Source organism: Oncorhynchus gorbuscha, linkage group LG07, assembly GCF_021184085.1.
Source record: "Oncorhynchus gorbuscha isolate QuinsamMale2020 ecotype Even-year linkage group LG07, OgorEven_v1.0, whole genome shotgun sequence".
In the NCBI taxonomy this organism is placed as follows: Eukaryota; Metazoa; Chordata; class Actinopteri; order Salmoniformes; family Salmonidae; genus Oncorhynchus; species Oncorhynchus gorbuscha.
The window spans coordinates 20,205,864-20,215,738 of record NC_060179.1 but is presented as its reverse complement, the minus strand read 5'-3'; the positions used below and the strand labels follow the sequence as shown (position 1 = coordinate 20,215,738).

Genomic DNA, 9,875 nt, shown 5'->3' with positions numbered 1-9,875 from the left:
GCATTTCTTATTGGACAAGTCAAGGTAGTCCTTCTGCCTAATGAACACAAACCTGGCTTATGGTTTGAAATATTGCCGACGGAAAACCTGAAATAATTTGATTATACGTAGCTTTGACTTTTTAGGAAATTAAAATGTAATTCCTTTATTTTAAGCATTGTAGCGTCTAGGACATAGCATTACAGTGGAATGTTGTACTTTTGTATGTGTGAAGTGCACAATTAAAATTGATTTCCTAAACACCAAATACTAGTAGATACAGTATACAAACACAGGAAGAACGTCATGGTAACGTGTCAAACACTGTTGGCTCAGAGAGCGTGCAGTTGTCTCACAATTACCAACTGCTTAAATTGAGTTGAATTACCAACAATTTTCTACTTGCATTACTGACTTCTAACCCCTCTGTAATAACATAGACAATCATAAAAACAGTGCTTGAGCCGCCTCTGTTATCGGCTAGAAAAAAGCTGAGAGATGGGCCTGGAGAAATGTAACCACACTCATAGACAGAGCAATGGATACAAGGACTGACCATCCATGATATTTAAAAGTATAGTTTCAACCATGTTTTGAGGCTATACAGTGTTTGTTTACATGTATACCGCTTATAAACATTGGCGTAAAAAGCTTATTTGGGGTTCTGATGTGGTACGACAGTTTAGTTCAACTCATGAGGCATTTATAAGTTATATTCTTCAAGAATCAATGTCATTAATTTCAGTAAAACAAAATTGATGTAGCAACTAAGGCTGCGTTTACACAGGCAACTCAATTCTGATAAATATCTTTTAACCAATCAAATCAGCTCTGAAAAATATCCTTTAGTTGTATTTTCTCTTTTTTTAAACGCATTTTTTCCCCAATTTCGTGGTATCCAAATGGTAGTTACAGTCGTGTCTCATTGCTGCAACTCCCATACGGACTCGGGAGAGGGGAAGTTCGAGAGCCGTGTGTCCTCCAAAACACAACCCAACCAAGCCGCACTGCTTCTTGACACAATGTCCACATAACCCGGAAGCCAGCCGCACCAATGTGGCGGAGGAAACACCGTACACCTAGCAACTGCATCAGCGTGGACTGCGCCCGGCCTGCCACAGGAGTTTCTAGTGCGCGATGGGACGATGACATCCCTGCCGGCCAAACCCTCCCCTAACCCAGACGACCCTGGGCCAATTGTGCTCCGCCCAATGGGTCTTGCGGTTGCGGCTGGCTGCGACAGAGCCTGGACTCAAACCCAGAATCTCTAGTGGCACAGCTAGCACTGTGATGCAATGCCTTAGACCACTGCGCCACCCGGGAGGCCTGAAAAAGATATTTGAAAAGATCTGATGTGATTGGCCAAAAGACGAATTAGTGGCATAAAAAATATCAGAATTCTAGGATTAACAAAAGGAATGGAGTCACAATGTGGGGCTTTCCAGGGAATGTTCATTTATGTACATGTAGCTAACTTCTTCCTAACATTGCTTAAGACTGCTGATTTCTGGGGAAATACATCTGAATTGGTACTGTACACTCATAAATTAATTCACATGTGGATGTTCAACTCGAGGATAGAGACAAATCCAGGTTGTTAAAACAATCTCCATTGTAAAAAAATGTTTTGTTAGACAAGTAGAAATTTCACAAATAATCTGACGTATCTGCTGTTAACAAGAGCTAACAGTCCACGTGACACTGTTCACGCTCCTATCCTCAAATCTCTAAATGTTTATCTACACTATATATACAAAAGTATGTGGACACCACTTCAAATGAGTGGATTCGGCTATTTCAGCCACACCCGTTGCTGCCAGGTGTATAAAATTGAGCACATAGCCCTGCAATCTCCATAGACAAACTTTGGCAGTGGAATGGCCTTACCGAAGAGCTTAGTGACTTTCAACATGCCACCGTCATAGGATGCCATCTTTCCAACAAGTAAGTCCGTCAAATTTCTGCCATGCGGAGCTGCCCCGGTCAACTGTAAGTGCTGTTATTGTGAAGTGGAAATGTCTAGGAGCAACAACGGCTCAGCCCGGGAGTGGTAAGCCACACAAGCTCACAGAACGGACCACCGAGTGATGAAGCGCGTAAAAATCATTGGTCCTCAGTTGCAACACTCACTACCAAGTTCCAAACTGCCTCTGGAAGCAACGTCAGCACCATAACTGTTTGTCGGGAGCTTTATAAAATTGGTTTCCATGGCCGAGTACCCGCACACAAACCTAAGATCACCATGCACAATGCCAACCATCCGCTGGAGTGGTGTAAAGCTCACCGCCATTGGACTCTGGAGCAATGGAAACGTGTTCAGGAGTGATGAATCACGCTTCACCATCTGGCAGTCCGACGGACGAATCTGGGTTTGGCGGATCCTGGTATAACACTACCTGCCCTAATGCATAGTGCCAACTGTAAAGTTTGGTGGAGGAAGAATAATGGTCTGGGCTGTTTTTCATGGTTCGGGCTAGGCCCCTTAGTTCCAGTGAAGGGAAATCTTAACGCTACAGCATACATTCTAGATGATTCTGTGCTTCCAACTTTGTGGCAACAGTTTGGGCAAGGCCCTTTCCTATTTCAGCATGACAATGCCCATGTGCACAAAGTGAAGTCCATACAGAAATCTATTGTCGAGATTAGTGTGGAAGAACTTGACTGGCCTGACCTAAACCCCATCTATCACCTTTGGGCTGACTGCGAGCCGGGTCTACTCGCCCAACATCAGTGCCCGATCTCACTAATGCTCGTGGCTGAATGGAAGCAAGTCCCCGCAGCAATATATTAATACCCATGATTTTGGAATTAGATGTTCGACGAGCAGGTGTCCACATACCTTTTATCATGTAGTGTTAATCTAAAACAAGTGTAATTTACAATTCCCTTATCCAAACGGATCACTCATTTACCTAGCTCTTATCAAGTTGTAAACAATAATGCATGGCTAATGCTGTTATTTCTATCTGAAAGAACCAGTAGGTTTGCTTGACCAGGGGTTCCCAAACTTTTTCACTCAGGCCCCCCTTCCAGCATTGGGGAACGTCTGCATCCCCCCTGCGTGCACAACATGTCTATTTCTATGGGCACAAGCACTGTTCATGAGAAACTGCTCACTCCCCTCTTGTTGGCTGAAATAAAATGTAAGGTTTAAAGTTTATTTCCTGCAATTCTACACATTTTGTCATGCCTAATGTATATTCATGTGATTTGAGTGACTCAAACATGACAACAAAATCTATGAGCTAAAAAAACCTAGCTATAAAAATAAAGAATTGCACACTCTATATATAAACTCCCAGTAATTTATTGGGTAAACCACCAACGTTTCGGCATCACTCTGCCTTCTTCAGGGTGACCCTGTTGTTTTACCCAATAAGTTACTGGGAGTTCATATATAAACTCAATTTTTATAGCTTACAGTTTATTCGTCCTTAGTCTGCACCTCTACACTAAAACATGTTTTTTTCAGAATATACGCCAGATCATGCTTTTTCTTAGACAAAAAAACCGAGCTAAAAAACTTCAGCTGACACGGTCTAGTTGATCTGGACATTTGACTTTAGTTATAAATAGCTCGCAAGGTATGCAATGACTGACAAGAGGAAAACTGAGGCTTTACTACCCAATTTTGAAATTTCACCTTGTGCATCTACTATTACAACTTTCAAGAGTAAGTTGAAAGCCAGACTTAGTAAAAAAAAAATATATTCTCTAATTAATTCCACCATCTTTACACGCTAGGAAACCATGAATGGGGGAGGGGTTTGAGGTGGTGGCATTAATTCACACCGCCACACCTTCATTTAATCGTTCTCCACCCATAGAGTTCTTTTATAGTGTCTATTTGTGCTCTTCCAGTTTTCCATCCTTATTGCAATTATTAATACTAGCAAGAGTTAAGACTCACAAACCAGTTTTCTTTCTAAGATAAAGAGTGAGACCCGAATATGGTCGCCATTATTTACCGTTTTTGTGTAGATCAATGCACGCCTAACACAATCTGTACATTTGTGTGTCGTTTTTTGAAAATACTTTGAATTTACCCTCTTAGTTACCAGTAGCTCTCGGTACCCAAAATCATTTCTTGGTCTTCAAGTGTGTACAACAGTAAAAAGCTCTAATAAACTGTCCACAATACAATGTAAGCATAAGGTCCACCACTGACCTTAATGGTCAGTATCTCAGTGTGTACTCAGTTCACTCCACATTCACATTTCATGGCAAGACAAATAAAAAAACAACTGTTTCACACACTCGACCCGAACTGATCAAACAACAGTGTACAAATAAATTACTTGCGTGACATAATTGTATTGTCAAGGCTTTGGCTCATTCTTCTGATTGGAAAGTCACCCAAACTCACCTGTGGATGCCTCATGGATTTGAAATAGAGTACACATTTCCCAGGAGCATCAATTCATGACAGACGCCATCTTGGTTTCAGCTGACTTACATCCAAGGACGACACAAAAAGCCTATTCACTCCATAAATAAAGGGACAACCACCCTACTGTAATCTCTCCAAACCCTTCCCTGATGTCCCACATCTGTCTCCATCCAAGTTCCTTTAGGTCCCATAGTCCCTCACTGTCCCTGTGTTCTGTGGGAGGAAACCCCTAGCGTACAGGGGCGTGTACAGCAGCGCTCAACCCGAGGTACTCCAGGTTCTCTACTGCAGGCAGGAAGTGACTTCTGGTGGGTGTGGCCTGAGGCAGGAAGTCCTCCTGGTAGTCTGGGTTGTCCATGCGCTCGCCGACGGAGCGAGGGAGGGTACTGCGGGCCATGTTGTGGTACTCAGGGATCTCCAGCACGCACGGCAGGAAGTTGAAGAACTTGACGTCAGGGTCGTACCCAGAGGAGGGCCTACTAGCCCAGGCTGGCTCAGTGGGGCCCTCATAGCTGGGGTTGAAGACGTCAGAGAGCCTGGTGTTCCCGTTCTGGTTAAGGTATTCTAGAATACAGGTAAAAGTAAATACCCAGGCTTACATTACAGAGCAGAGATGGTGAAGTGTTACGCCCTCAATGCATATGTGTTGAACGTTAATTGAATAACTCATCATAGATAACGTTTGTACTGTACCTGGAAGAGCTGGGAAATCTTTCTCTAGAGAACCACCGTGGTTGGGGTCTGTGATGTCCTCCTCTAGAGAACCACCGTGGGTGGGATCTGTGATGTAGCGAAGGATCACGCTGTTCTCTCTCATTGGATGGCCATTCTGTGTTGAGACGATTTGAGACGTCAAACATCAGATGTGTGTGTGCATATGTTTGTTTGTGCGTTCGTGTGCGTGTGTGTGTGTGTGTGCACGTGCGCTTACCCTAGAGTTGTGGTGCTGGGTGGTCTGTCTGGTGGAGAGATCCTTATAGGGGTGAAGATACTCCTCAGCATCCTCCATGTTCTCTGATGTACTGATCAGGCTACGGTAGAACATAGGTTCCGTGGGACTGGGCAGGTACATGCGATCATCCCCCTGAAATGTACATTTAGAGTAAATTAGATTAAAAGCTTGGTGTTTTATTCTTTCTTAAGTTTAAACATGACACTTCGGTCATAAATGGCTCTCATCAGCAAATTAAGTAAAAATACCATCATAGCTTTCAATACTTTTTATTGCCTATTGCAGAGTTTCCCAAACCCGGTCCTGCCGGGTGCAAGTTTTGTTTTTTGCCCTAGCACTACACAGCTGATTCAAATAACCAATGTATCATCAAGCTTAAATTATTTGAATTAGCTGTGTAGTGCAAGGGCAAAAACAAAAACGTGCACCCAGGGGGGACCTAACTACAATATGAGTAAATATTTCATTTTGATTGATCCTAAATAGATCAAATCCCATTAGGATTAAACATTTATTTTATGATAGAGACCTTTCCTGTAATGTTCCATCAAAGAAAGAAGAGTTGATGCAACCATCTAATAGAATATCTAATTCTGAGGGAGTAAAGTATTTTTAAATTACCTGAATGACCAGATAGCGAGATGGATCCCGGGCCATTTTGGAGAACTCTGAGATGAGCTCCCTGAACCGTGGTCTGCTCTCTGCATCGATCATCCAGCCTGAAGGTAGGTAAGACATAAAACCCCCTGATTGTGTAAACAAACATCTGTACACACTTCGGTTGAATGTATTCAATTGTGCAAATAACTAGGTATCCCCTTTACATATATCTATGCTGCACATGACTCACATTTGACCATGATCATGTAGACGTCTATGGTACAGATGGGGGGCTGGGGCAGGCGCTCTCCTTTCTCCAGGACTCCAGCTATCTCAATGGCCGGGATGCCATCGTAGGGCTTGGACCCAAATGTCATCAGCTCCCACACTGTCACACCTGCATGTCATTACAGAAACACCAACAGTAGAACAAAGAGGTAGACACTTTCGGAAGCTGTAGTTGTTCAGAATTTCAGTTTGACTTTTTCCACAAATATTTATTGTACTGTTTGTCCAGTTGGACTTACCGTAGCTCCACACATCGCTCTGATGTGTATAGGTCCAGTGAAGGATGGACTCCAGTGCCATCCACTTTATGGGCACCTACAGTAGGAGGGAGGATTATTGGTCAGCCAGATACATTGACCATCCTGTAACAATTCTTTATTGGAAGTTAATTGTGTTCAGGGTTCATTCATTGTGAGAGAAATTCCCACATTTTCTATGATTTGCATGACTGTTTGTATAAAAACACTAAATGTGACTACGGCAGTGATGTTAGTTGCTCCAACCTTGCCCCCATCTGCGTGGTACTCCTTCTCGTCTGCGGTGAGCAGCTTGGCCAGTCCAAAATCGGTGATTTGAGGTGGTGAGGCGTCTTCACCAGAACGTTCCTGGCCGCCAGGTCACGGTGCACCAGGTGATGCTCCTCCAAGTAGTTCATACCCTGCAGACAACATCCAAAAGACATATGGACATTAGACACCAACTCCTTGTGAGTCAGAAGCTGTCCTGATATGGACACTGTACATATAAATTGGTAGTGGATGAGATGAGGACCCGCTTACAATGTAAAGCACATTATAATGACAAAAAGAGTCTATCGCTACAATTTGACATTGGTTTATCCAGAGGTAAGCATTTGTACTAATGTTAACACGAACAAGGTCCCTTTCACCAGGCACTTTAATGTAACCTCCCAATACTTAACCTTCCATAGAGGGCTGCTTTGAGTGGGACTTAACCGCTTCAGACTCCTAATTCCCCCTTCTCTATAAAACATATCATTATTAGTATCTTTATAGCTACAGCCCCTCCCTGCTTTGATCCATATCTCCATATAATCAATGAGACAATGTTGCTCTTTGAGACAGCAAGACAAGAACAGATAGACCTCTGTGCACAGGCTTACTGTACAAATAGACTGAAGAATAACCAGAGGCAAGGTCACAACCTAGGCTGGGAAGAGAGCTCCACTCAGGCCAGGGGTTTTGGGGGATGTGCATGGGGGGGGGGGGTCCAAGGGGTAACAAAGAAGTTAAGTGAATACATCAGTCCGTCAAAGACCCAGTCCTAATCACACCTGAAATACTGCGAGAGCAGAGTGAGTGTTGAAGAAAGCAAAGCTTGTTCCCGTTTATTATAATCAATCACGCTACCCGCTATTCATCTACATATTGCAGACGTATCTGGTTATACAGTTGTTATAGCAGCTGGCATGGTTCTATTTGAGAATTGTCACGTTAGTCAGATCGAGATTGACTGACAAAGAACTTCTTTGACAGGCTTGCTGGTGATTAGTTGGGAGGGACTGTTTTCCCCAAAGTCATGAGTATGGCATACTTATTTACAAATAAGACAAAGCACCAATGTAACACAGCAAAGTCACTTCCTGTTTGCTCACCTTGGCGATTTGCACACACCAGTTAAGCAGGCACTGGGAGCCGATGTTGTCCTTGTTCTCCTTGACATAGTCCAACAGACAGCCGTAGGGCATGATCTGGGTGATGAGCTGCACCGTGGATGTCAGGCAGATGCCCAGTAGACGACACACATGGGGGTGCTCCACGCTAGCCATCACATAGGCCTCCTGCAGACAGAAAAGATGGAGGATGTTCCAGGTCATCTTTTGAGATCTCACAATGCCTGGAGAAGTGTCTAACATCTCAGAAAACACATGAAGGATATGGAAATCTGCTGGAAGGTTGCTGGGTGGCAGGTAGCCTAGCAGTTAAGATTGTTGGGAAAATAACCGAAAGGTTGCTGGTTCGAATCTCCAAGCCGACAAAGCTCTGTCAATGTGCCCTTGAGCAAGGCACTTAACACTAATTGCTCTTGTAAGTCTCTGTGGATAAGAGTGTCTGCTAAGTGACGTAAATGTAAAAACATGCTGAGAAGCGCAGCCAGACTGCAAGAAAACAAAGAAGGCCAACCGGGAACACCTGGGCTGCATTTAGAAACATCTATACAAACAGTTTGCTCACATCTAGAATCTCCTTGTTGGCTTTTGGTGAAGTGGCCTCTCTCAACACCTTAATGGCAACAGGGATCTTCACGTTTTCTCCCTCAGGAATCCACATGCCCTTGGGAGAGAACACGTTTATGTCACCTTTTACAAACTCATTTGACAAACTAATGGACACACAACTCTATTTCTGGACGAGGAACACGTTTTATAAAATCAGTTTGATCACTAATGATTTGTGTAGAGTGTGATCGACTGGATTTAGACCCCGGTGTCCTGCCACAAGACTGTTTCTCAGGTCTCATGGAAGGTTACTCATTCACTGTCTGAACCACCTCCATTAAAAAATCACTGATCACTTTGCATACCTTAAAGACAGTTCCAAAGGCCCCTGATCCCAACACTTTGATCTTCTTGAACTCAGTTTCCTTCAGAATGCGGAGCAGGGCCTGGTTGGGTGCCTCTCCACTTGGGGTCAGGGGTTCAACCAACTATGGGAGCAACAACAAAGCAAAGTGTCTTATCTACCTCCAGTGTGTCATTCATCCCTGTAATAGTGTCGTTAACATGTTGGCCCCTATGATTGAATGTTGTACATGAGCGTGTCATGTCTGTGATTGAGTTTGTATGGCTGCGTTTACACCAGTGGCATCAGTTCAGTTAAACCCAGGGTATGGGAAAGTGGGTAAATTGAAGCTAATTTACTGCGTTTCTACACAATTTAAAAACTCTAAAATGCTATTTGGATTAGAGCAAAAACAGAAATGACCCCAGCCATGAATTATCACCTCAATATTAATTTTAAAGTTCTGTGGAACGGACTATACAAAGTCAACCTCTACTCAACCTCAAATATACTTGCAGTTCAACGTGAAATAAATGCATAATTCAGACTATCGAGTCACAAGGCCGATATCTAATGCCGACATCCATCTGCAGCACAGAGTTTCAAGTTTTGGGAAGCGATAGACCATAAAATTGCACCTTTATAATAAAGGATTGCATGCATCTATAGACTCATGTAAAATAGGCTACTATTCTTAATGTGATGAGTAGATTGCGTAGTCAGCGCACGCTGACCAAACTGCGCACTTAAAACAAACCACAGCTCATTTTTAAAAGAAGCTAAATCTCTCGGAGGACCTGAGCACTAGGACCATGCCTCAGGACTACCTGGCCTGATGACTTCTTGCTGTCCCCAGCCCACCTGGCCGTGCTGCTGCTCCAGTTTCAACTGTTCTGCCTACGGCTATGGAACCCTGACCTGTTCACCGGACATGCTACCTGTCCCAGACCTGCTGTTTTCAACTCTCTAGAGACAGCAGGAGCGGTAGAGATACTCTAAATGATCGGCTATGAAAAGCCAACTAACATTTACTCCTGAGGTGCTGACCTGTTGCACCCTCGACAACCACTGTGATTATTATTATTTGACCCTGCAGGTCATCTATGAACATTTGAACATCTTGGCCATGTTCTGTTATAATCTC

At 43.6% G+C, this 9,875-nt stretch overlaps 1 protein-coding gene across 1 annotated transcript in view; it reads right to left on the bottom strand.

The window, feature by feature from the left end:
• Positions 1–3,116: 3,116 nt before the first annotated feature.
• LOC124039606 (melanoma receptor tyrosine-protein kinase-like) overlaps positions 3,117–9,875 on the bottom strand; it is a 50,447-nt gene continuing 43,688 nt past the window's right edge. Inside the window, 11 exon segments of the mRNA XM_046355755.1 lie at positions 3,117–4,933; positions 5,063–5,198; positions 5,301–5,453; positions 5,943–6,040; positions 6,172–6,318; positions 6,449–6,524; positions 6,713–6,780; positions 6,783–6,867; positions 7,825–8,010; positions 8,405–8,503; positions 8,754–8,876. Coding sequence (XP_046211711.1) covers positions 4,599–4,933; positions 5,063–5,198; positions 5,301–5,453; positions 5,943–6,040; positions 6,172–6,318; positions 6,449–6,524; positions 6,713–6,780; positions 6,783–6,867; positions 7,825–8,010; positions 8,405–8,503; positions 8,754–8,876 — 1,506 coding nt within the window. The 3' untranslated portion in view covers positions 3,117–4,598.